The following is a 25,887-nucleotide window of genomic DNA, read 5'->3' as shown; positions in this document are numbered from 1 at the left end:
ATCAGAGTCAAGAATTCTGCAATGCAAAGATTGATTTTTGATGAGCTAAAGCTCTATGTTACCCTTGGTCAAATCCGAATGTCAAACTCGAACTCAAAAGAAAGTACTTTCGGAGAGCTACTTTTGTAAATGTGTCCCTTGGCCGGCAACAGCAAAGGCAATTAGTTAGGACAGTATAATGTTCTATGAGCGAGACTCTTCTTTTACTAATATACACTGAACACCAAGCCAATCTCACTGGAAATATATATTAAAAAGAAAAGAAGAAATCGAAAAACAAGTTGGTGGCACCGATTGGAGCCGTAGAGCGTGCAGGCTGTCTTTTTGTAAGGAATCCTCCTCGATGCTTCACCCCCACTTTGGCCCCACAAACGCGAGAATGCTATTTTGCCCGCATCTCCATTTGTCAAACAAATGGCTGGGATATTCTCAAGCGACAATAGTATTTTAATCTCCTCTCTTACGATAAACTGTCTTTTTATTCCCTTTTAATATCGTATAATGATCGTTGAGGTGCCTACTTCTCCATTAAACTTTCGACATTTGCAAGCGCCAGAAGAATTTCTTACATCCGAGAATCTTGCTCCAAATTGCCACCAAAGTTTATCTTGTCGTACAAGGCCTACACACATTACTTAACTTAGTAGCTAACTAATTAATGACAAAAGTTACTTGTACTACACAACTAATCAAGGGCAAACATATGCATTTAGTATTTTAAATGTTCAGGAACCATATTACACATTGAGTCAAAATTTAGGTTCCATTTGTGTCATTATTCCAAATATAAAACTAGACCTACTCGAAACCTTAGCACCACCACCCTCCTCTCCCACTCAAAGCACACTTTTGGCCACCCACAAATATTTCTGGCAATGTTTCTGAACCCCAAGAAAGGAGCCTAGAGAAGATCCGGCAGTTTTGCCATTTCTGTGAGGGCAATTCAGAGAGTCATACAACGGAAGCAAAAGGCTCTATTAGTGGAAAACACCCTGCTTTGTCTTTTAGAGTATACTCTAATTGTGCAGATTGCAGGTATGATTGCTAGAGAAGATAGTCAATGGCTCATTTAACTCTGAAACAGCTCCCAAGTCCCAACTAATACTTTGAAGATTAAAGGCCTATAAACAAATCAAAGGTAACTTTGAAGATGGCCAGAAATTTCGAACTAGTTCTCACTATGTCGCAACAAACACTCTAGCTTTTAATTGTGGAATGTTTGTCTTCAGATTGTAATTCTATACGAGGGCTAAATTCTCGACTATGGGAAGAGAGTGGATTGTGGGGTCTTAAGATGCTTGTGCTTGGAGAATCATCTTCTGAGCTTCTTATTGTGGGAGCACCATTTACAAACTGTAAAATCTCAGTGATTACTTAATGGATTCGAGTCTTGCTCATGGCTGTTAGATTTGAGAGAGTAAAGGGCAAAAGTGTCAAAAAAGTCTTAAACATTTTACATTAGTGCCAATTCAGTCATAAACCTTTTTTTTTGTGTGTCAATTCAGTCCAAAACCTTTTGTCTTTGTGCCAATTTAGTCATTCCGGCTAATTTTAATCGGATTTTGCTGACGTGGACGCTGGTCGGCCTACGTGACACCGGCGGCACTAAAGTGGACAATTTTTAATAATATTTTAATAATTTTTCGATTTTTTTAATTTTTCTGATTTTTTTTCGTTTTTTTTCTTTCTTCCTCCCTTCCCCTTTGCCAGTGACCGGCCACAGGCGATGGCCGGGCGGGCTGCCCTCGCCTGGGCAATGGTCGCCGTCGCTCGGCCAGGCGAAGCACGATGAGGCCTAGGCGAGCCCCGACGAGGGCTCCCCTCGCCAAATCTGGTGAGGCTGGTCCTCGCCGGGCGTCGCCAGCGCCAAGGCGACGCCCAGCGAGGCCGCCCTGGCGTGGGCGAGGGCCTGCCCAGCCAGATTTGGCCTGGGCGAGGCCGACAGTCGCCTGCGCGAGGGCGAGCCCCGGCTAGGCAGGCGAGTGTCGGCCTCGCCCTGGCCAGATCTAGCGGGATCGGCCCTCGCCCACACCAGGGCGGCCTCGCCGGGCATTGCCTTGGCGCAAAAAATATTAAAATATTATTTAAAATTGTCCACGTCAGCACCGCCGGTGCCACGTATACCGACCGGCGTCCACGTCAGCAAAATCCGGCCGAAATTAGCCGGAATGACTGAATTGGCACAAAAACAAAAGGTTTAGGATTGAATTGGTACCAATGCAAAAGGTTTAGGACTTTTCTGACATTTTTCCCGAGAGCAAAGTGTGCCAAGTGAAAGGCTGAACCACTATGAATTTGTCTTGAAATATCTTCTATCTCTTTAATGATTTCATTGTTTGTCTCGCAGAAGTCACTACATCTGCATAATTATTCTCCCTCTACAAGGGCACATTCTCACATCTTTCACTCAAGAGTTTTGATGTTCTTGAAACAACAAATCACCCCTTCTTAGTCGTTGTTTTAGCCATTTAAATTGGCATCAGAGCATGTCGGTCGAGTTTTTTAAGTGCTATATTTCAAGAGCGAAAAGATCATTATGGCTCACATCGTAGAAACATCCTTTAGTGAAGATAGTCCATTTCTAGACCACAAATGTTCGATGGATCTGACTATATCTACCGGAAATGGAGGATGAAAATATTCGTACTATCCATGGATTACAATTTGTGGAATGTCATCAAGAATGGACTGGGAAAATTGTCCAGAAAGTCCTAAACCTATTGCACTTTTGTCAATTCAGTCATAAACCTTTTAACTTTGCCAATTGAATCCTAAACCTTTTCGTTTCTTGCCAATTGAGTCAATCCGGCCAATGGCAAGGGTCGGCCGACCACCCTCACCAGCCCTAATTTCAAAACCAAGAAAAAAAAATAGAGAAAAGGAAAAAAATAAAAAAAGAAGAAAAAATAAAAAAAAATATTTAAAAAATATTAAAATATTATTTTAAAATGTCCACGTCAGAACCACGTGGCCGTCCAGCGTCCATGTCAGCGATTTCCGGTCAAAATTGGCCGGATAGACTCAATTGGCAAGAAACGAAAAGATTTAGGACTCAATTGGCAAAATTGAAAGATTTAGATCTGAATTGGTAAAAATGCAATGAGTTTAGGATTTTTTGGACAATTTTCACATAATGAACCATACATACCAGCACCGAGAATCCCAGCACCTACGTCCACATAAACAAGTATTGTACTTCTACATCAACATTTCCACCTCCAGCAACCAAAATTTGATTAATATGATAGATGTTTGGATCATTTGAAGACTCAAGTTCCTTCCCAACCGTTGCACCCGCCCTTTCTTTCTCTCTTTTTGTCTGATCGAGATCCCATTATTGTGTTTGTACATGTCATGACTTAATGCAATGTGTGGTTTGGATCTATCTTTTGACATAATCCGTGACTTCTCCACATCCATCACACACACATATACATATGTACAACACGACGCAAACTAGAAAAGCAAAATTTCGTCATAAACACTTAATTGCAAAGAATATCATGAAACTCCATACCCTATGCTAAGACGAACTATAGCTGCATCTTGTCGCATGCTTCACGATATCGTGATCCAGCTCAACCAATACAGGCAACCCCGTCTTGGTGAAGCATCGAAAATTCCTGGGACGATAATAAAATCATGCTTAGGCGGAGTATGTAACCTTTGGTGAGCTAAATCGTGCTTGATCAACATTTTGGCAATGAAGTTGGTTCTTTATTATTATCATTATTGTTATTCTTATTATTAGAGCTACAAGAGCATTTGTCATGGCCCCTTGTCAAATCGCACGATCTTCTTCAGGAGGGACAGGCGAAGCCTTACTGAATTTTATTAGAGGAGATTAATTTCTTCGGTCACGATGCTAATCAAACAGAGCACATATCTCTCTTTCAAAACCCCTTATTCGTAACAGGCCCGGCCCAGCACGGGCCCAATTGTGTCGGGCCATTCCACGCTTGGGCCAGCGCGGCCCATTGGCCATTGCTAGGATGCAAGTACATCAATCTCAAAAGACTAGACTATGGTACATAGATTAAGAACATTAAAAATCATGTAGATCTCATCATGGAATTCATGCTATCAATAGCAATTTAGACGAACTAGGTTAGCATGATGTAGGAGGCATCCGATACGGAATTCTCTCGCGTGGCAGATGCCGAAACTCAACCGGGACAAGAACGTTAATGAAAAACATATTATTTCGCGAAACACATTAGTTACATAAGTAGTTGCACGTCCAGCAGGTCATCGGACTAAAAGCAAAGCAGCAAATACAGACTCCTATTGTTATTTTTCTCTTCTCCCGCTAATATGATATGAGTAGACGATAAGGATGAAGTCAGCCGGCATGCCCTCGCTCCGATCCGACGCCGTTCGCCTGCAAGAACCGAACACGCCCTCAGATCTGACAACATGAAAAAGGAACAGAAACGGCGATCCGTCCGGCAACGACACCTTACTCTCGATCTACGATGCCTCGGACGAACGGAATGAACACGAAATATCTCACCTGAGTGCGAACCGGGGGGGCTCAGTCGCTGTCGCTGCTGCTGCTGTCGCCGCCGTGCTCGTGCTTCTTCTTGTCCTTCTTCTTCTTCTTGTCCTTCTTGTCCTTCTTCTCGTGACCCTCCTTGTCGTGGTGGTCGCCGCCGTGGCCGCCGTGGATCTGGTCCTTGATCTTGTCGGAGTGGCCTTCATTGTGCTCCGGCTTGTGCTCGCCCTTGTGCTCCCCTTCCTTGTGGCCTCCTCCCATGTGGAGGGTCTCCTCGATCTTGTGGATGATTCCCGACATTCTCTTCTCCTCGTCCTCTTCTTCTGCGCTCTCTATGTGGGTTTGATCTTATGAGAACAAATATGGGAACCGAATCTGGTTTTGGCCTAGGGCTGGCCCCGCTATTTATATGCGAGGTGAGTGCTCAAAACGTGGGAAGAAGACGACGTCGGAGGAGGAGACATCGCGAGCTTATCCGCTCTGATTTTTGGAAAGTTATGTTTTGAAGAATAATACTAATACCAGTGGCGACCACGTGTGCGCGGCGTGTCGTCATGGATAGGTGTAGATTCTCGATAAATGATATATTCCAAAAAAAAATGAACGGTCGATATTTTTTTTTGGGGGCGGGGATTTTCGGTTTATGTAATTCTATGGTCATTCGACTTTAAATGCCTCTACATAAAGAAGTTTTTAGAGGATTTGCCGCGTGTAAAATAATTTTTATACGAAATATAAATGTCGATACGCGATTAATATATAATTTCTCGATTTTTGGTTATTGGGTGCGGAATGAGCGGATCTAGACAACGTTCACGCGCATCCGACACGGGTAATAGCATCGTCCGAACTGCGACAGACACTGTCCTTTTCTGCTTTTGGAAAGTTGTCGGTCAAACAGAGAGCGCGTCAGCTTTAAGTTTTGTGTGGTTGCCGACAGTTTGGAGGAAAGACATTTGTATCCGGTGACGTCGAGCGATTCTTTTCTTTTCTTTTTTCCTATTATTTATTTTGATAACCTATTATTCTATAAATAATCATGATAAATGAGACAAAAGCTAGGAAACTTGGAAAAATTAGGAGGGAAGCAAAAGCACTAGAGAGAAGCACGTACAAATTCTAAAGAAATATTCAAGATATCCAACACTCACAATGAATGACTTTATAAAAAGCGTGATTCTCAAATATAAATTGAAATTGCAAATACTAATGAACAAATGAAATAAAAAATGAAAATCATTTTAAATGTGCCTTATCCTCTTTATTTTTAGTTTGGAGTATACAAAGTCTAAGAGATCGATGCTTGTTTTCTTTTATTAAATTGATCGTGGGCACGGCGGACAAAAGCAGGTTCTCCCGAGCCCACAAGCCTAAAGCACATTTGGGTAAAATCTAAATAAGAATCTCAAAATGCGTGCAGTGCACCACAAGATTTATGACATATTGGTTAGCTTCAACAAAGTCTTCTAAAGTTTGTATATCGTGAATTCACATGTCGCAATTTACATAATGTGAAAGTTTCAAATGTTGGGTAAGGAAAAAGTAGGCGCATCCGTCTTGAGATTCAGATCAAGCAAAAAATAAAAATTAAATGTCTATCCAAACACACCCTTAATCGACCAAAAGGTAAGAAGTAGAAATTAATCCAGACACGTGCTTACGGAATTCGAATACATGATCTTAAGCTAATTTGCTCACAGCATCAAATACTGGTGAAGGCAGGGGCAAAAAAAATACCGAGTGGAGGACAGGTTTATGGCAAAGGAAACGAGCATTTGATCAAGCATCAGCTCATTCTTTTCCTTTTGTTTTCTTGGCCAAACCAGCTGATTAGTGCAGAAAATGTCATCAGCCAAAGAAATTTCATCCTAGTGGATGATATCATAGGGCGACTAGAGTATCAAATTAGGTCAAGTTTATGCGTTAGTTACTTGTTAGCGAGGTCGGCAAGCATCAACATCGGAGTGGGATCGTTGATTGGGGACCGGAGACAAAATGCGCCAAAGCAACCAGAGCAACAAGACTTCCCTTAATAGCGGCCCGGATAAACACTCAAATTCTCACATGTAAAACGAAGTCGACATTAATGATATAGATTGGCTGAGACTGTAGACAACCTGATGGGCTAAGCTGCAAGCATCCATGAGCTCTACCTGTGCTTCCTATCACGTGCTGAACCTCCTCAAGTGCAGCAAACAGTGCGTACAGGAGATGTATTTCTCGTACTGCTACTTTACTAATTTCCTCTAGCCTTCTCCAAGTCAGGAAGATCTGCAAAACAGGGCGTATGATTAGAAACTGGTTTCAGCATCTCTAGCGTTGCTCTAAACTCCAAATGCATATGGATTTTGTGATGTGGAAAAAAAAAGAATTTTTTCAACAAAAACACGATATGCAACCAATGACATCTTTCACTAATTAATGAACAACTTCATTTTAATAGGACAAAGTTCTGTTGAACTCACAGAGCATTCCTTCTTCATCACTGCTTTCATCATCTTCACCTCCATACTGCAACGGAACAAATAATATGATTAGTTTGTCTACTCTATGAAATATATTCAGGCAGAGACAAAGTAAGAGTCCATCAAATTACCGTTGCATCATCGCCATCAGATCCTAAATCAGCTGCCAAAAAAAAAGAAAAAAAACAGACAGAATTCAGATGAGTGAAAGATCCACTGAATAATCAAAACATTTCATGGATGCAACCATGCAACATTCAATTCATGAGCAATAGGACCCTAAAGGCCCGAAAGTAAGTAATATCAAGTCTAGCACCTGAAGTATGGAGTAATGCCATTCTAGATGATTCAAGCATTTATATGGAACCTAAAGCCGAGTCATCCATATTCTTAATCTCACAGTAGATATACTTGAGGAAAGAGCAATATTATACAGTGAAGCACAACGCTTTCTAAGGCATTTACATGTGCCACAAAGCAGTCATATAAGGCCTTTATACAAGGAAAATTTAAAAACATCAAGAAAGATAATTACACTGTAAGCCACATTTAAGCATATATTTGCGGTCAAAGGGATGTAAAGAATACTCCAATTCAAAACAACGAGACAAATTATGAGTATTCAACCTGACACTTACAGTCAATTAGGTCAATGAACTATAATTTTTTTTAAATAAGCTTACTAAACTCTTGAAGTGCTTACAACTTGTTCACTGAATTAAAAAGGTAATTAATTGGCTCTTAACAGAAGCCACTATAGCAATTTATCTATGTGCCACATGCCATGGCCCAATGACAAAGTGGCTTGATTTAAACTTAAAAGCACTTCAAACGTATAGTGACTGAACTGAAAGTCGCCTCACTGTTTGGAACTAAAATAAGTCCCTGATAAAATTTTGCTAATGACAGGCCTTCTTTTTTGCATCTAGTAGATAATCCCGGATATCAATGCTTCCACCTAAGAGGACAAAGGTCTAAGCTAAAGCTATAAAATCCACTCTAAGGACAGTAGCTTTCAAATGATAATGGGCCTATAATTACTAACTTGCTTGCAGCCGAGAGAGAGAGAGAGAGAGAGAGAGAGAGAGAGAGAGAGAGAGACGTTTAATTACGCGAGTTTTCCAGCTTTCACTTTCAAAGAAATTCCGAAATCTATCTTCAGTTTTTTACTTCTGTGATCATGAGCTTGGTGTATTATTCTCTATTTCCAAATACATAGTTTCAACCTTTTTCTCCTCATATTTGCTGAAAATGAATGGACACCAACAGATCCTCTATGAAGTTAACTTTTCTATCTGTGCAGGGGGATGGGTGCTAGTACATTTACACAGCCAAGAACATGGAAAATCAACTTTTTTTTTAAACTGTCCTTCGTCATTAGAAACTGAAAACGAGGATAGCAACCAGGCAAATTCTTTCTGCTTACTTTTCTTTTGGCACAAAATTTTCTCATCAACAAATGAATCATCACAAGGCACGGCAGGGTCATTTTTAAACCCCATAATCCACTAAAATATTTGTCTCCAACTATACAACTTGAATAGGTTGAATGAACAACATTGACAACCAAATGCTATGCAGAAAAGGAAGACGCTCAAAATGAAACAGAAATGTGTCACGCAAATAAATACAGGTTTGTCAGACAACAGCCATCTTATTCCACATAAGACCTTTCGACAATCACCTTTCTTTCAAATCTACATTTCAATTGCAGAGTAGTTTTCGGATGTAGTTGCCAAGCAACAAAACAATCAACTACCAGGAAGATATTGTGAACTTACAAGGTGATTCCTCATCCTCATCACACCATTTGTTCCAGTCAACCTTCAGGTAAGGTGCAGGTTTTTCTTCCGACTTTAATAGTCTTTTCCACCAACCTTTCTGCTCTTTCTGGATAGTGCAGAATATATTCCTCAGCCCCATTTTCGTCTTACAACCCTGGTAAAATACGAACATAACTCAAAGCATCTGACAAAAGAACCACTGGGCAATGAAACTCCTCAAAATATCACAAAAGGGAAAACATCACGTATAATCAGTATGTCTTGGTCACAGCATCTGCATAAGGTTTTGGAGGAGCAACTCCGAAGGAAGTGTCCCAAGAACAAAGAAAAAATTAGCCGGTAGGTATGAAACTACCTAACAACAATTGTTAGTCTCTCTTTTTTAGATAAGTAACAATTGTGCCATCTCTTATGATAGAAATATAGCTGAATGAGAAACAGACAATTTATTATACCCTCTAAAAGATTTGCTTTCATCTCATCTCCATATTAAACAATAAAAGCCGATATTTTAGGTTTCTGTCAAAAATTATACTTGGACTTTCGATTTGTTGCATAGATTAAAATGTCTGCAAGTTCAAAGTTAAACCTCAATTCTGACAGGGTACCACCACGGTTTCTTTTGAAATTCAGGGAAGAATTTGCACGGTTTATAATTCCCATGACAGTACTTCCTTGAGAAGAGGAAATGTAAAATTACCTACTTTAGATTATCATATCAGCATAGCTACCCTCTCGTGTCCAACATAGCTCCCCTAGCTCAAACTGTCAGCTTATTTGAACAAAAGTAGCGAGTAAATGTAAAATTGCTTAACATCTTAAACACGGGCTAAAGGCAAGACCAAGCAAAGTCCCATCTTTTCTACCAAATAAATACCCCTCTCTAAATAGTGTAATGTCCTCCCAGCCAATTATATTGATTGTTACAAATCAAAAGTAGGACACTTTGACAATTGACATAGACTATGCATTGTGCAATGTGAGTCAAACTAAATGAAATTATGAATAGCTGACCAGTGATTCTGTATGCGAGGTCAATAAATTGGATATAAGAACAACATAAGCCGATGCATATCATCTGAACCTGTAGAAAATTAAAGCATTAAATGGCATACAGCCCCACCTCCGCCACTATCGCTCCATATAGTTGCAAGCTGAAACTGAAGGATTCCCCCTGCACCCCAACAGCCGAGAAACTGAACGAGCCCTGTTGCTCACATTTCACCGAGACATCCTTTGCATCGGGTAAAGAGATGGTAAGGTACACCCTGTCCGACCTCTGCGCCCAAAGAACCTCGGGTTGACGACTGCATTTGGAAGCATCATCGCCATTATATGAAAATGCCAAAGAGAGCTCTAAATTCATTGCATAAAATGTTAAAAAACCCAAAGAGGCCCACAAAAAACCAACTCCATCAGCGCACGACATGGAGGAACTCAACTCATGTCCTGTACAATGATCCAAACAGGCCGAACTTTCGCTAGCAACATCATTCACTGTTTATCGCACGAGAGAAAAACCAACAGTCGACACAAACACACACACGTCGCAGCTTTTCCCGTCTGCTTGGAAAAACCTAAGACACATTTGGTTCACGAAATGCATATCTGAACCATGAACGCATCGCAGAACCAGAACCACCGAAACCGTACAAGGACAAAAAAAAAAAAAACAAACAAACACAGTCGCCTGAAGCTGAAGCAACCCCTGATCTGCTAGTCACTCAGGCAACCGCGGGTAGCGAGATGAGCGTCTCGTCGACGAACACGGCTGATTTCTCAAAGCGCACGCAGGAAGAGAGCGTGATCGCCGGCGATTCTTACCTCATTTCCGGCCGAGGATCGAGGACCGACGGCGAGTGAGATTGACGCGAGACGGCGGAGCAGAGCCGGCGGCGGCGGCGGCGGCGGAGGAGGAGGCAGGAGGAGGAGCTCGCAACTCTAGGCGGCGGCGTCGTTTGGAGCGTCGCGTTCCAGCAAGGAATATCAGCTGAGGAGTCAACGGGTCAAACCATCTGTCCCACATTTTTAGTTAGGAATTTCAGCTCTAGATTCTCCGTTGTTGTGACGCAAAGAACAAATAAAAACGATAAAATAAAAACACGGTTGAATCTCCTAAAAAACCATCAATTTCACGCCTAGTCCCAATTTTGCTCCGTATTTTTTTTTATCTCATAAAAAATTTTCAACTTTCACCCTAATTCCAAATATGCCCGCATCCAAAAATATTATCAACGTTAGGGAGATTCCTATTATTCCTCACAAGGTGAGGATATTTCGATGTTGATAATTTTGGGTAAACTAGTGGAGATTTCTGAATATATGGGCTAAATTGGAACTGGAGTAAAAATTGAGGATTTTTTATGAAATAAAAAAAAGTTCATGATAGAATTGAGACTGGATCTAAAATTTTTGGTTTTTTAATAAATCAGGCTAATGATATCTATACGAATTTTTCATTGCAAAGCACTCTCTATGTAAGTATATATTATATATAAAAATTTAGAAGGCAAAGAATATAATTTTCTCTTTTCCTCGTGAAATTAGGAGTGTGCAAAAAAAAAATTGGAACCCGTGCCAGAGCCAAACCGAACTGGCGGTTCTCATGGGGACTGGTCCAATTCCTTATTCCAATTTACTGGATTATGTGAGTACCAGTTCGATTCGCGGTTCTAAATGTGGAAACCGTCTACTTGCCCACTTGGACTAGACTGGTAGGTATATATATATTTAAATTTTTTATATTTTCATATGAAAACCTTCGGTCCCTCGGGATTTCTCCTCATCAGCACCAACTTCGTCATCGTAATTCGAAACTCTCGAAATCGTACAATTGATTTCGTTCCTTATAGCTTTTCCATTCTAGTGCGATAAAAAATTTCGCCCTTCACGGAGATTTATCTCAATTTAGTGAGAGACTTTGATTTGCGACATCCCGATCATTGTTGAATATGTTCCTGCTTGTTGCCTCTCCGTCTCTCGCCTTATAGTTCCTCCATTTTTTTAGCTCTCATGTAAGCAAAATATGACCGATTTATTTCATTCGATCATTCATCAATTGAGGACCTCTTTTCATGTTCACTTGTGTAGAACGCCGTAGTTTTATTGGGGACATTTAGATCTGTTATGGGATAGGTCCATGAAATCAACAGTCGGTTTCAATTTTTCAGAACCGATTTTTAGTAGACAGTTCCCGATTCCAGAGAACCAATCGCTCCTACGCGAAATATATTCAATAAATCGTTTCACATATGCAAATGCGCGCGCGCGTTGTGCGTGTGTAAAAACATTAATACTCGCAGGATCGACAAATTCATTATGTTATGAAATATCTGAATAATCGATACGGAGACGATGCGCCGCCAGATAAATTCATTCTATATTTATATATAAAAATATATTCAGGGGCCTATAAAACAATAAAATTAAAAAGAAAATAAAGAAAATCAGTCGTGCCTAGAAGGCGGAGCGAAGCCAGGCCCGAACGAAGCGAACCGAAAACGGCCACTGATCTTTCCCGTCGCGAAGAAGAAAACCGAATCGGAGGTCGCGCCCGCGTGCGGGGAAATCCGAACCGCGATCACGCCCCGACGGCGGCGGCGGCGGCGGCGATGGACGGAGCGGGGGGCGGCGGGGGGACGCTGTCGGAGGTGTACCAGAGCGCGAAGAGGCTGCTCCTGCGGACGAGGGACGCGCTCGAGCGGCTGGAGAGGCTCGAGTGCTCCGCCGCCGCCACCGGCGTGCTGGAGCCTCCGGAGCTGTCGACCTCGATCCGGAGGGACGTCGTCCAGATTCAGTCCCTCTGCATCGAGATGGACCGGCTCTGGCGGTTCCTAGGGGCCAAGTCGCAGCGCGATCTCTGGAGGAGGTATTCGATTCTCTCCTCCCGCATGGGCTTTGAATCGGTCGACTCCCGCCGTTGAATCGTGTGGTTGTCAGGTCATTTCCGTGCGTGCGGATTTGAATCGGCGCGTTACTGCTTCTCATTTGAACCGAATGCGAAGAATTTCGGTGCGGTTGTCTCTGTGTGTATATCGGATGGTTGTTTCAGCTTAATTCATCTCGATCTTGGGTCTGTCTTTTTTGAGTGCCGAAATGCTTTGAAGTTTCTTCTGCGATCCCATGGCGATGGAAACTACCTCTACTTTCCTTCCTTTCATGTCCCCTTGTAATACGATAGTGGTATGTTGCACAATCATATATATTGCTCTTTCCTGATAAACTTTACTGTATGCGATAAAAACTAGTCGAGTTACACCGGCCTTGATTTTGGCCCTTGGTGTAATTTTACACTGGACGATGACGACGTAGCTTGGGAGATCAATGGAGAATTCTCTTTTTTCGTGAAATTTCTTTTGGGTTGTTCTTGCAATTTTCGTCGCAGTTGTGAAAATGAAAGTTTGAGGCTCGGGATTCTATAGATTCGCTTGTTTACATTGCTTAGCCATCATAGAACCTCTGTAAGTAGTAATTTCAGTTTTCAAACCATATATGGTCACTTGATTGAAACGAGAACAAATGATTCTGCAATTATGCAATCCCCATTATTGGGAAACTATGGAGCTGTATCACCTTAAGCATTTAAAATTTGTCAGTGAAGTCGGATGAACTGTATTGTTCGTGTTCTTGGAAATCAAACAGATGTACGTTGGAAGTAGTTCCGAGGGTGTATACTTATCCTTTAAGCTTTTCTCTTTTCCTTTTTAGGTCGGGATAACCTGTGTTGTCCTTTGATTTCAGTTCTAGTTCTTTAACATTTTCTTATCAACGCAGCTTTCTTGTTTTTGTGAAATTTCGAGCTGTGACTTTTGTAAATGGTCGTTCATCTCACCATCTGATGGGCTTTTGATTTGATTGGTACTGTGACTTAATGGCACAGAAAGGTGGAACAAGTAGCTGAAGAGGCCGAGTCATTGAAAGTGAGCTTAGACAAGTACTCCTCAAGAAATCAGCAAAAAATGATGGAAGCTAAAGAGAGGGCAGAATTGCTTGGACGAGCTGTATGTCTTCCTTTATCTACTGTACAACATCAAGTCAAGTGTTTTATGGCAGTGAAGCTATCTTTACTCAGCATCTAATGGATTTTGTGTTCCAGGATAGGGATTCTGCTCACGTTTTAAGAATTTTTGACGAGGAAGCACAAGCAATGCAATCTGCCCGTAATTCATCCAGGATGCTGGAAGAATCCTTTGCTACTGGAGTAGCCATCCTTTCTAAATATTCTGAGCAAAGGGAACGCCTCAAGGTATCTGCGAGCTAACTTTTTGTGTACCATGCGTAAATAAGGTTTTCTTTTCATGGGTACACTGACAAGATTAAAATGATGAATAGAGAATCCTTTTTGAAGACGTATTCTTCTGAGATGTTACTTGACTTTTCGAGTTCACACACTGAACAATTGGTGACCGATGAGACAATGAAAAAAACTATGATCAGGGAAAATCAGTTATATATGACTAAGGTTTAACCTCCATTGCTTAAATGTCAATGACATATGTGTATTTTGTGCTGCCTATGTTTGTCCATTATCAATTAGTTTGGAGATCTAGGATGCTAAAGGCATGAAGCACAAGATTGTTTTTAAATTTGGACCATAAAAATTATTATAATATCCTTAAAAGTGACAGGCAGTTCTTTTATTTTTTTCAGAAAGCTCAACGAAGAGCATTGGATATTCTTAACACAGTGGGACTCTCTAACTCTGTACTGAAACTCGTTGAGAGGCGGCATCGCGTTGACAAGTGGATCAAGTATGCAGGCATGATCTTGACGGTCATCATATTGTATGCCTTTTGGAGATGGACAAGGTGATCTGGTTTACACGTTTGGATGGTCATACTGCAACTTTCCTCATTTTTTCATTTCTAATATCTTTCTCCTGTGATGAGTTGAACTTGTACGTGCCCTTCTTTTCTAAAGAGGCATGGTTATTGTACATGTAAATTTGGTTATATCAAAAATTTGCTAGTTGTGGGGGGGAAAGTACGCCTGAGAGAAACAGGGGAAAAAGATGCTTGCAATCTGCTTGGTTGTCACTCTTATCGATGATTTTGGGTGCGATCCATATAGTTACCCCAGAAAAGTAAGCCTTCGAGTGGTCTTTGGGAAATTGAATTTTTGCTGGAATCACTTCAAATTTTTTCCCTCCCAGCCTTTTCTGGCCTTGGATAGTCTTTTCTCTTTTTCTCTTTCTAATTTTTAGGTGCTAGGTGGTTTGGGAGTTTGAAATTAAACTGTTGATCCGCCATCCGACTCATCCCTACCCTGATCGCTAACCTCTAGACCAAATGCCTAGTGGCATCAGAATTGGAGAATCGAGTTCATCTGAATAGACAAGAGAATGAGCTGTCCTTTGTCTACGGCTATTGAGAGAATGTTCGGCGGGGGGACAAACACTATGCCATTAGCTGATGTTGCATGCGACTATCAAGGACAATTTGTCACTTGAAACGATCTTCGTCCCCTTTTCCTTTCTTACTTAGATAATGAGGTCCATAACGTTTGCTTGGGCCATGAGTTGCATGTTGTTGCTGGTTATCGCACATCACTTCATATGACAATGTGGTGTGTGATGTTCATTCCATGTCTCCTCTAGTTCCTCTTAGTTCATAGAATGCTTTTTCAAGTAAGTTGAGAAACATTCCAGTTCGAAACGTGCTGCTCCTAATCAGGAAGAGGTGGAGCTTGATTTACAATTCCGACGTGTTTCTGTGGCACAGGATGTCGGTAGACTATAACATGAGCGAGCGAAAAAGGTATGACCATGTGATCACTGTCAAAAACTAATTTGAAATACGAGACTCTTGGGTCGATCGTGCCTATTCAGAATATATGTCCCTGCACGAGTTAAAAACATGGTTTCATGGTGACGCATCTGTTCTACATTTTTTTCCCTGGAATCTCTTATCAGTTTGCATGTTGCCGACTGCTATTTTTTCTTTGATTTCACACTTCTGAGTTCCTTTTTCCTGGGGATAATAAGCATGGTGGACTTGATTCCTAAGCTTGATTGCCCTTTTTGGGATCCAAAGAGTCATTCTTGAGAGTATTTATGCTCTGGAATCCATGCCGAATCTGGTTCCGAGTCATTGCAGATCTCAATACCTTAAAAAAGAATAGAGGATCCACGTTTCTACACCCCATAATCCATGAATGCTTCACGATGCTTCAACAGATCTCACATTCAGTGCACTTGCTTTCGATGCCGATGTCCATGTGAGGAAAGAAACTCAGTTCTTGGCCTAGTCAGACGGCGAAATTGACTCGGCATGGCGGTAAGCCGCTTAGAGCCTTCACCTCGAGAAACGGGACAAACGACCTCAAGTGCGATCCCCCATCTACTGTTGTTCGTGATCACCTTCAAGAGTCACACATCTTAAGTATCGGGTGTACTCTGGATAGAAGAGTACCTTCCCTAACGGGGACTAGTCGATTGTTAACTAACGTAAAACGCTCTGACAATAGTAAGTCGCAAACTTTTTTGAACCGTCCCTAAACCTTATGATGATTTCTCCGATATCAATCATCGTCCAAGAAAAGAAATCCACATCATTCACTCAATAATTATGATGGGTTTGAAAAGGGGGTGTGTGCTTATAGCCAGCCAATTTTCCTCAACGAAGGAGAAAGCTGACAAAAGGAAAGGGAATAGATGTTCAACTACTATGGGAGGCATCTTCCTCCGTGCAATTATGGGCACTATAGTGTTGCCTTGAGAAGTTTGGTGATGGGCGGCCGATTGTTACTTCATTCCGTCGCTTTAGAAAGTGGGCCTCTTGAGTTTCCCCCGAAAAGATCCTATATAATCACCAAACGAATTAGCCATTTGACTTTTGAATCAAACTTAGGCATCATCCTCTTCATAGATGTCCGGTGGCACTTCGCTTTTCTCGTGCCGACGGTTTTCGACGAAGAAAGGATGAGTTTGAATTGACTATTACTTTTTATATTTTCTTCGATCAAGATCTTATCATATATTCTAATATGTCTTTTTGTAATCTGTAATACTTGGAGGGATTTGTATCTATTCAAAGGGAAGTAGCTTATCATTAATTTCTATTATTCACAGAAATGATGTGACTTTTAAACGTTACTAAACAGACCCTTATCGGCTGAAGACACGAAATTCTAGAGATGGATCGTGGAACTAGGGATTTGTGATTGTGTTATATATTGTGTATAGATTTTCTTAATTGTAATTGAATTTGCACAATCATATGGTTATCCATCACATGGCAACACGAAAGAAGTGACGTACAAATTTTGTAGGGGTGTGATTGGACAAACTCCCACAAACTTCAAATATAAAGAAGTTCATGCGGAAACTTCTCCCTAGTACTGTCTTGCACTATTTTGTGCCTCGTCTGTTATGAGAAAATATTAGGTAGACAAAAACCTCCACATCAGTCATGAGCCACTCCACTTACTGATCGCCACGTGTCCAGGCGAGTTCCATTTGTTAGAGCTTTCAAAATTCCCTCTCTTCTCTTCCTTTTTGCCTCTGTTCCTATCAAGCAGGCTCCGTTACTGACCCATGCTCTCTCTTCCTATGCCTAATGTAGAGGCCAAGGCCGACTCGGTATTCTCTGTCACTCAGTACTGGAAATTGTGAAAGTTGACTCGTTACGACAAGAAATAAAAGATCGGTTTAAGAATAATTGACTGTTATTGTTCATCAATATCGCAAATATTATTTAGTTTCAGATAAGTTTTCCTCTATTATAGCAAATGCTCTTGCTCCAATCTTTCTATTCCCACAATTATGTGTTGATGCTAATTATAGATCTTCAATCCAACTTACTAGTGGAAGACATTGAGGATAAGAGTCCCAAATGAAGGATACATTCCGTCGGTAGTAAGGGAGCAGCAAGTAAATGCTGCAATCAAGTCTTTGAACTCTGATTTCAATAATGCATCGATTGTCATGTGTTCGAAATCCATGCACTTTCACATAGGCAACTTTCTAAATACAGTGTCATTGTCATGTGGTTACCCCGTCAGTATTACGAAAAATTGATCTAATTCCTAATTGAGGAGTGGAAATAATTTTTTTTAATTGATTATTTGAAAGATTGAAATTGAACTAATGAACCAATCAGATGTTACCCACCTAATTAAATGAATGAATGAATGAATGACATGGACTGAAAACATCGGTGTCTCGTGGCAATCACACCATCATTTTCAAAAGATGTAACTCTAGTTAAGGGGGCGGTATAACAAAACAAATTCTAATTATTTTGAGAAATTGAAAGCAAACTAACGCAATCGATGAAATGTTGTCCATCCAAGTAAAACGCATGATGCGGACCGAAAATATCACAGAAAATGTTGGGAGGATTGGCTTGGGACATACTTGTACACTTGGAGTGCAGTGACTCACCTCTGGATCAGGTGGAGCGCACGTGAACACGACATGATCAAATGATTTCACGTAAACTAGGAAAACATACATTCTTTTTGCAAAACCAAACCGGAATCTGGGTCATCCAAGGTTTTTCCTTTTGATGGGGAGAGACAGGAAGGCAAAAAGGCAGGAGAAGCATTGCTATTCACTTTGCGGTATTAACCGTCAACTATTCAACCGTTGTCTCTTTTGTTCAAACGAGCATCCACTGGTAATAGCACTGTAGAGAGAGGAGAGAAAGAGAGGGTGTGGCGCCAAAAGCAAAGGAGAGTAGGAAGGGGGAGCGGTGGCGGTGGAGGGTCCACTTCGATAGCACAGAAATTGCAGCAATGACGGGACGGCAGAAAGCCAAGCCTCACCAGACTGCGAAAGCGAAAGCTTGCGTTGAACCCTTCTGTGCATTCCCCGCCCTCTTGTCAATTCTTTTACAATTTCAAAATCTCTCCTTTTATTGCCTTTTTTTCCCCCCTACAGAGATTGTGCAGCTCTGTTGAAATGGGTTGGCCTCCACGTACGGGAAAAGAGGGAGACGGAGACGGAGACGGACAGCGATGCGTTGTTGCTCTGAAAGCGAGAGGAATAAAGGGCCATCTTCTGCTAGAATCCTCCTCTCTCTCTCTCCACACACATACCACAGAAAGTGCAAAATAATAGCGAAACTAGTTTAAAGGTAGCAAGGGGTTTGCGCTCTTTTTCTTTTCTTCTTTTTCGTTTGAAGGGGTGTTCCGAAGAAAGTGACAGAAATGTCGGTTTGTGGGATTTCCAGGTCACCCTCTCGCATTGTGTTACGGGTGCGTTTGAGTTGCCATTGAGCAAACCCGTGTCACTTTGTCGTCCTGCTATCAATCAATGTAACGAGAGAGTGTCACTGAAGCCCTGAAGTAAATACAGTCTCTGGGTCTCTGGGGAAGAATCACATGACCCTGAGTTTGAAGGACAAAGGATAGTAAAGCTGCTTACAAGTGTGTGGTGTGGATGAGATTTCATTTTTTTCGATGCTTCATTATCGTAAGCCATCTGGGTTTTTTTTTTCCTTTGAATTTTACTTCAGGCTCTGTCTTTACTTCGTTAAAGTGGAAGCTTAATGTAAGTTCTTTTTCTTTGTTTTCCTTTTTCCCTCCTGTAACCAGGTGAAATGAAGAGCTCGGGTAAGAGTGGGTCTCTGCAGGAGAAGTTTGTGTTGGGATTTTGATGCTTGCTGCCGAAAATTAGTGTGTTTTCCGAAGTTTGTTTCAGGGGCTGTTTCAGAAGGCTATTGAAGGAGCTCTACTGTTAAGTGGATCCATTTGTTCATGTTCATTGACAACATAAAGGTGAGTTTTTTGCTCAAGCATTAATATTATCTGAACCAAAATAACTAGGCAAAGTACAGAACTTGAAACAGAGGCCTCAGCTTGCTTGAAGTTGGTTGAATTGGACCAGACCTTGAAAGAAATAGAAGTACTCTCTCTCTCTCTTCTCTCTCAATGGACAAATTGTACGAAAAATCTTCTTTAATTTTATGACGGCAGCTATCGTATCTTATGTCAGTTCTTTAACAAGATCCATGATAATTATGATTGCAGACCTCTATTTTAGTCTTGAGGACCAAAAGTTCAGCAATTGACAAGGACTAAGTTTCATAATTTTTGTAGAACCCACGAGGGCATCTCAAATGTCCACCTGCTATTTCTGCAGGTGTTCGGTCTGCAATATATTCATCTTCTGTCTTGAGGGAATTATGTGATGTCTTGTGTGTTCTACTGCCGTGTCAGAGCAATGGCAAAAGCATTCGATATATATGCATTTCTGGTTCTTGCCATTATTTTTCTCTCAATGCGCCCGACAGAACAGCTTCAGTCTTCCCAGGTCCAGACCCTTCTGAGAATTCAATATCTTTTGGACAATCCACCTGTTTTAAGCGGCTGGACTGACGGCACGGATTTCTGCAATACCGAGCCCAATTCATCTCTCACTATCGTGTGCTATGAAAAAAGTGTGACACAGCTTATCATAATAGGTGAGAAAGGAGCTCCTGCATTGCCTCAAAACTTTTCCATGGATTCCTTTGTGACGACGCTGGTAAAGCTTCCTAATTTGAAGGTCCTCACACTAGTTTCTCTGGGCTTGTGGGGGCCTTTGTCTGGTAAAATCGCACGGCTTTCATCACTTGAGATATTCAACGTGAGCTCTAATTTCTTGTATGGTGCACTTCCCTACGAGCTTTCGTCTTTAAAAAGCCTTCAAACACTCATTCTTGATGAGAACATGTTCTCTGGTCCACTACCAGATTGGACTGGTAAGCTCCTGAATTTGACCGTGCTAAGTCTGAGACAAAATTCATTGAATGGGTCTCTGCCTGATGCTTTGAGTAATTTGGAGAATCTCAGAGTTCTCTCGCTGTCACATAATCATTTATCTGACAAAGTGCCGGACTTAATCAGTTTGAGAAATCTTCAAGTTCTTGACTTGGGAGATAATGCTTTCGAAGGTCAATTTCCGAATCTTGGTAATAGGTTGGTCACTCTCATACTCAGCGAGAACAAGTTCAGATCTGGGCTTCCTTCTGAACTGAGCTCATATTATCAGCTTGAGCATCTAGATATCTCCTTTAATAGTTTCATTGGACCATTCCCGCAGTTTTTGCTAGTTCTCCCCTCTATTATTTATCTGAATATCGCAGGAAACAAACTGACGGGCATGCTTTCTGAATATCAGTCTTGCAATGATGAATTGACATTTGTGGATTTATCATCCAATCTTTTGACGGGAAGGTTGCCTGATTGTCTGTCTGATTCAAAGAAGCGTGATGTCTCATATGCTAAGAATTGTTTGGCCGCTGACAATCAAGATCAACAGCCTCTTTCATTTTGCCGAAACGAGGCTTTAGCTGTTGGCATAGTGCCTGGCCAGAAGAAGCGGAAACAAGCGGCTAAAACAGTTCTTGCCTTGGGCGTTGTCGGGGGGATCTTGGGAGGAATCCTGCTTGTCGGTCTAATATTTTTGGCTATCAAAAGACCTACAGCCAGGAAGGCAAATAAATCACCTCCTACGAGGCTGATAACTGAGAATGCATCAACTGGGTCTGGGTACACCTCAAAGTTGCTCACCGATGCCAGTGAGTGATCTCTCTCTCTCTCTCTCTCTCTCTCTCTCTCTCTCTCTCTCTCTGCATTAGAACTGTGCTTGTGCTTGAAATACATATGAAAGAATACCTGTCCACATAAGAGGAGATCAATGTATCTGTATGCCTCTTTGGCTTCTCATATTATGTATTGACTGTCTAAGGGGACCCAAGCATTCTAGAAGAGTTTTCTTTTCCGCCAACATTTATAAATTACTTACGGCACTACATTATTTATACTTCATCCCAAAAGAATTAATGAGAGTAAAAAGAACAACATGGTTGCAGAGAAATCAGTAAGTGGAATCTAAATATCAATGTGGTACATTCATCCTTGATTCTTTTCTCTTTGAATCAGTAAAGATTCTCTAGTGAGTGCAGAAGAGCTTTTTCAGTATTGCTTTGTGAGATTGTAAACTTTATCTTGCCGAACATGATAGAAATAACCACCTACTTTAACTTTCACTGACCCAGACATGTGCGTGCCCTAGAGGTTCAACAAACATAGCTTGATTCTTCATTATTCTTCCATTGAAAGAAGAATTGTACAATGCATGCCCTTTAGTATTTCTGCCATGTGACGGTAAAAAATTATTTTAGTGAACCTGATATATAATCACCTACTTCAACTTGGACTGGCCAAAAAACAAAAATTGGACTGACCTGAGACTGTCTGCATCTCCTGGAGGTTTTAAGTGCCTTTTGACTATCATGGACAAACAGAGCTCGGTTGTCCTTATGTTCTTTGGCGAGAGAAGAACTGTACAATGCATGTGCCAGAAATGATTGAGAACGAAAACCCATCATGAAAAGAAGAACCTATTTTCACATCTTATAACTTAAGTTCCACATACAAAGCACAAAGAGTCTGATATTTTTCATTATGTCCATGTGAAGGATACATATCTCAAACTATGAAGCTCGGAGCACTTGGGCTTCCACCTTACCGAACCTTTTCTTTGGAGGAGATTGAAGAGGCCACAGGCAACTTTGATACATCTGCTTTCATGGGTGAAGGTTCTCGTGGCCAGGTATGCTATCTAATCTATATTCTCTTTGTTTAATATGCTTCTATGTGGTCCTTTTTGGCATGATAAATCTCGGCTTTTAGACCATAAGAAGAAATTCCTGCCTACTTCCAGCAACTGCTGATCAGTGATGTTGACTTTATGTAGAATGAGATCTGCACTGTGTATTTGGATCAAGATAAAGCATTTTCCTACTTAAAATTTTGGAAAGAATGATTCAAGAAGCATGTTAGATCATGATTCGTTATTGTCTTTGCCCCATTTAAGTAGTATCTCATCAGTGTGAGCATTGTCTAAAGTGATTGTGATATTTTCATGTCTGAATGTGGAGCTCTTATATAGTGATTCTCTATGTCAGAATTCCATGCCTCTCTTTGTTATGGTTTCAGATGTACAGAGGTCAGCTGAAGAACGGGTCTCTCGTAGCCATCAAATGCCTGAAAGTTAAGAAAAGCCAGAGCCTTCAGCACTTCATGCACCACATTGAGTTAATTTCGAAACTTAGACATCGCCATGTTGTCAGTGCTCTTGGACACTGCTTTGAGTGTTACTGGGATGATTCGAGTGTGAGCAGAATCTTTCTTGTGTTCGAATACGTACCAAATGGTACATTAAGGAGCTGGATCTCGGGTAATTCTAGAATTTCGCTTTATGTCTTGGTTGGACCATATATGTGATGGTCTTGTTTGATCCAGCTATACCTGTATAATCTAGTTATTCTGCTTTCTTCTTGTTATCTGTTAGGCAGAGAAATTATTTTTGTTCAGAACTTCTCGATATGGATTGATTATGTATCTTTGGACATGTTTGGCAGGGCGGCGTGCTAGGCAATCACTCACCTGGTCACAAAGGATAGGTGCTGCAATCGGGGTAGCGAAGGGCATTCAATTTCTACATACTGGGATTGTGCCCGGTTTGTACTCGAACAACTTGAAAATAACTGATATTCTCGTCGATCTGAATCTTGTCACCAAAATAAGCAGCTATAGCCTTCCATTATTAGCAGAGGAAGTGGGGAAGGTACCACAAAAAAACTGGATGTGGCTCTTTATGCTTTTCTATTTGGGAACATCATAGGTCGCTGCTAAGATATTCTTTTTTTCTGCAGGAGGGTAGTAAGTTGCCTTCTGGAGGATCCAAGGAAATAGTTGCTAGGTGCGTGACTTAATGAAGCTTGAATGTTTCGGTGAATCCTTCTGTGGTGCTTATACATTTGATAACAACCATAAAATATCCAACACACTAACTCACGGATAAAACAATATAATGGTTTGCACAACAAGGACAAAATCTTTTTTTATCCCAAAATACATGCATTCCTCTGGTACGGTGTCTCTGTTTGATACAGCATTGCTTTCTCTGCCATAGGAGTCAAAACTGCATGATAACTGGTGTATTTTGAATAAATATCATTGAACACCTTAGTTACCTTGTATGCATCCACAGTGTAATTTCCTCCGAGTTTACAATTTTTCAGGACAAAACACCAGGATAAGACAGATATCTATGACTTTGGAGTAATCCTGCTGGAGATTATATCAGGAACGCCATTCAGGTCAAACAGTGAAGTTGATGTTGTAAAAGATCAAGTAAGGGCAGTTCCAGTTTTCTCATTTTATTATCAACCACCAAGCAATTTTTTCAAGATTTGTGGATGGTGCTTTGAATGTTCTCGGCCTACTCAGTTGCAAGCGCTTTGCACAAGCCCAATTTCTTGCATTAGATAGTGGAAAATACTTATGGTCTTGCTCTTGCAAGTTTCCAGAATAATTCAAACTCATTTATTCCTTGATCATTTTTCAGTGGATTGCAAAATAAAGTTTACAGGATTGCTTTCGTGTCACAAGTCGTTTATTCTCCATCAATTGCAATGCTTAAAAATTTCACCCTGTCATGCACATTTTTGTTCAGAAAGAGTACCAAAAATTGTATGTGCAGATAGCTTCACGAATGTCAATCTATGTTACGTTTTTTAGTTGGCCTCAAACCTTTTTTTCTTCCTCATTTTTGGTAATATGGCGTCACTGAACATCTTGTAGCTACAATCGAGTATGATGGGTGATGATACCACTAGAAGGAGCTCCGTTGATTCTTCAATTCAAAGAGCATGCTCAGACCAATCATTGAAAACTATGATGGAAATTTGCGTGAGATGTTTGAACAAGGAACCCGCGGATAGACCATCTATTGAGGATGTGCTGTGGAACTTGCAATTCGCTGCTCAGGTCCAAGATGCATGGCGTGGAGACTCACAGAGCAGTGAAGGGTCTCCGACGTCCCCTTCACAACAACTGGGCCTACATCTCTCCTTCCGATGAGGTTCTTATTCTTTGTCCCATCCTCGATAGAACAGGAAGTCGATTTGAAATGTTGCCGATTACCTACTTGCTTTCCTTCTTACAAGAATATAAATGTCTGACTCGTCTATAATCCCATTTGGATGTCAATGAATGCACCAAAAATGATGAACAGGTCTTCTTGAAAACTTGAATGGTGTTCGATGGCTCTAACCAGTTGTGTTTGAAATTCTCAAACTACTTTATAAGATAGTAAATTACTACAACTTTTGGAAACGCCATCACTAGAAAAAGAGAGAAACCTTATAGAAACACATTATAAAAGAAAGAAAAACCATTATTTAAAACTTCATGCATTGTACTGGCATTCTATTCAAATTAGTAATTGTGACGCATTTTGGTTTGCAGTTGAGGGAATTAAAAGAGCAAAACGGGAAAACACAAGTAAATCAAGATGTTATTTTCAGGGAGATTTTTCCGGCTTGTGCTCCACTTTTATTTTTTTCTTTGGCTTGATAAGTATACATTAGTTCAAGTTTCTCCTTGCTCGGTTATGCTTTCTTGCAATTTTGTAAGTTTTCTGTGCAACTGGAGACAGTGTGCATCCTGTATATTACAAGCTCCGTGAAATAGGGAAAGCAGCTCTTGTGCTCGACTCCTGCACAAGTGGTCAATCAAATGTACCTTTTCTTATACTCATTACTATGAGAAATTCCACAATCTTCCTAGCATCGCCCTTTTATGTTCTATTGGGATGTATTCAATAGATGTACATTCACCGATGTTATGGATAGTCGATTGTGTAAAACTGCATCATAACTATCTGGCTGGCATATTTGTGGTATGTGGTGTCTGTTTTTACATTTTAATGATGAGCAACTCTACTTTAGGGTGAAAATGAAACTGAAACAACTCATTTGCACAAATTTCCTGTTATTAAGTGTCTTTCAATGAGTAACAGGAACAGATGAAATTCAGAAACCATTAACTGGATTATCTTTGCAGGTAGCATCCAAAAGCTTGAAAACGTGTAACTGAGAATTACATTGTGTTTGGTGCTTGAGATTCTGATATATAATTAAGGCATAGAAAGGACATAGCTACTTAGATTCTACCAAGGAAAAGAAATTCTCTTTGCAAATTCTTGGCCATTAGATTGAACTACCGATATTATGTCGGTATCAGCTATAATAAGAGCTTAAGCATGATTTCAGCTTGTCAGTTCACATTAGAGAAGGGAGACAGAATGTGTTTCAGTTGAGTGGACATGCTTAAAAAGCATGACAAATCATGATTATTTAACATACCA

At 40.8% G+C, this 25,887-nt stretch overlaps 4 protein-coding genes and 1 long non-coding RNA gene across 10 annotated transcripts in view; 3 read left to right on the top strand and 2 right to left on the bottom strand.

Moving 5' to 3' along the window:
* Positions 1–4,663, top strand: part of LOC130139059 (uncharacterized) — a 42,949-nt gene extending 38,286 nt beyond the window's left edge. For both annotated transcript variants that reach the window (XR_008817312.1, XR_008817311.1), the window contains exon 2: positions 4,181–4,663. This is a non-coding gene — a long non-coding RNA (uncharacterized LOC130139059). The remainder of the gene's footprint in view (positions 1–4,180) is intronic.
* On the bottom strand, positions 4,187–4,882 carry LOC115683297 (dehydrin HIRD11). Of its 2 annotated transcripts, none has more exons than XM_030607770.2 (2): positions 4,514–4,882; positions 4,187–4,408 (listed from the first exon to the last, which is right to left on the bottom strand). In XM_030607770.2, the coding sequence occupies exon 1, from the start codon at positions 4,793–4,795 to the stop codon at positions 4,535–4,537; it is 261 nt and encodes an 86-aa protein (XP_030463630.2). In that variant the 5' UTR covers positions 4,796–4,882; the 3' UTR covers positions 4,187–4,408; positions 4,514–4,534. The 2 variants fall into 2 exon arrangements, with proteins under 2 accessions (XP_030463630.2, XP_030463629.2); XM_030607769.2 differs by having other exon boundaries at positions 4,187–4,381; positions 4,514–4,881.
* Positions 4,883–6,503: 1,621 nt separating this feature from the next.
* Positions 6,504–10,723, bottom strand: LOC115683296 (co-chaperone protein p23-2). The gene is made up of 6 exons (XM_030607768.2): positions 10,569–10,723; positions 9,868–10,051; positions 8,742–8,898; positions 7,092–7,123; positions 6,961–7,006; positions 6,504–6,766 (listed from the first exon to the last, which is right to left on the bottom strand). The coding sequence occupies exons 1-6, from the start codon at positions 10,571–10,573 to the stop codon at positions 6,732–6,734; spliced, it is 459 nt and encodes a 152-aa protein (XP_030463628.1). The 5' UTR covers positions 10,574–10,723; the 3' UTR covers positions 6,504–6,731.
* Positions 10,724–12,193: 1,470 nt separating this feature from the next.
* Positions 12,194–14,726, top strand: LOC115683411 (membrin-11-like). The gene is made up of 4 exons (XM_030607958.2): positions 12,194–12,612; positions 13,624–13,744; positions 13,840–13,989; positions 14,394–14,726. Exons 1-4 carry the CDS (start codon positions 12,356–12,358, stop codon positions 14,553–14,555), a joined length of 690 nt encoding a protein of 229 aa, XP_030463818.2. The 5' UTR covers positions 12,194–12,355; the 3' UTR covers positions 14,556–14,726.
* Positions 14,727–18,508: 3,782 nt separating this feature from the next.
* On the top strand, positions 18,509–25,386 carry LOC115683372 (probable inactive leucine-rich repeat receptor-like protein kinase At3g03770). Of its 4 annotated transcripts, none has more exons than XM_056315120.1 (10): positions 18,509–19,158; positions 19,281–19,463; positions 19,828–21,247; positions 22,151–22,284; positions 22,671–22,911; positions 23,096–23,301; positions 23,390–23,436; positions 23,759–23,870; positions 24,321–24,600; positions 24,987–25,386. In XM_056315120.1, the coding sequence occupies exons 3-9, from the start codon at positions 19,876–19,878 to the stop codon at positions 24,597–24,599; spliced, it is 2,391 nt and encodes a 796-aa protein (XP_056171095.1). In that variant the 5' UTR covers positions 18,509–19,158; positions 19,281–19,463; positions 19,828–19,875; the 3' UTR covers position 24,600; positions 24,987–25,386. The 4 variants fall into 4 exon arrangements, with proteins under 4 accessions (XP_056171095.1, XP_030463755.2, XP_030463753.2 ...); XM_030607895.2 differs by having other exon boundaries at positions 19,785–21,247; XM_030607893.2 differs by having other exon boundaries at positions 19,716–21,247; positions 24,987–25,309.
* The last annotated feature ends 501 nt before the right edge of the window (positions 25,387–25,887 follow it).

This window comes from Syzygium oleosum, unplaced genomic scaffold (genome assembly GCF_021117445.2).
Source record: "Syzygium oleosum isolate NSW1041296 unplaced genomic scaffold, Sole_v2.1 Sole_v2.10, whole genome shotgun sequence".
NCBI classification, from domain to species: Eukaryota; Viridiplantae; Streptophyta; class Magnoliopsida; order Myrtales; family Myrtaceae; genus Syzygium; species Syzygium oleosum.
The sequence above is the reverse complement of the archived record's forward strand: the minus strand, read 5'-3'. Positions and strand labels throughout refer to the sequence as shown.

Excerpts from the sequence above, each read along its gene's own strand:
- LOC115683372 (XM_056315120.1), top strand. The coding sequence starts at position 19,876 with ATGTCTTGTGTGTTCTACTGCCGTGTCAGAGCAATGGCAAAAGCATTC. Across the intron at positions 22,285-22,670 it reads GTGAAGGTTCTCGTGGCCAG|ATGTACAGAGGTCAGCTGAA; the intron begins GTATGCTATCTA and ends TTATGGTTTCAG. Across the intron at positions 23,302-23,389 it reads TAGCAGAGGAAGTGGGGAAG|GAGGGTAGTAAGTTGCCTTC; the intron begins GTACCACAAAAA and ends TTTTTTCTGCAG.
- LOC115683411 (XM_030607958.2), top strand. The coding sequence starts at position 12,356 with ATGGACGGAGCGGGGGGCGGCGGGGGGACGCTGTCGGAGGTGTACCAG. Across the intron at positions 13,745-13,839 it reads CAGAATTGCTTGGACGAGCT|GATAGGGATTCTGCTCACGT; the intron begins GTATGTCTTCCT and ends TTTGTGTTCCAG. Across the intron at positions 13,990-14,393 it reads AGCAAAGGGAACGCCTCAAG|AAAGCTCAACGAAGAGCATT; the intron begins GTATCTGCGAGC and ends TATTTTTTTCAG.
- LOC115683296 (XM_030607768.2), bottom strand. Across the intron at positions 7,124-8,741 it reads TGAGGATGAGGAATCACCTT|CTGATTTAGGATCTGATGGC; the intron begins GTAAGTTCACAA and ends TTTTTTTGGCAG. Across the intron at positions 6,767-6,960 it reads TGATGAAGAAGGAATGCTCT|ATCTTCCTGACTTGGAGAAG; the intron begins GTGAGTTCAACA and ends CCTGTTTTGCAG.
- LOC115683297 (XM_030607770.2), bottom strand. The coding sequence starts at position 4,795 with ATGTCGGGAATCATCCACAAGATCGAGGAGACCCTCCACATGGGAGGA.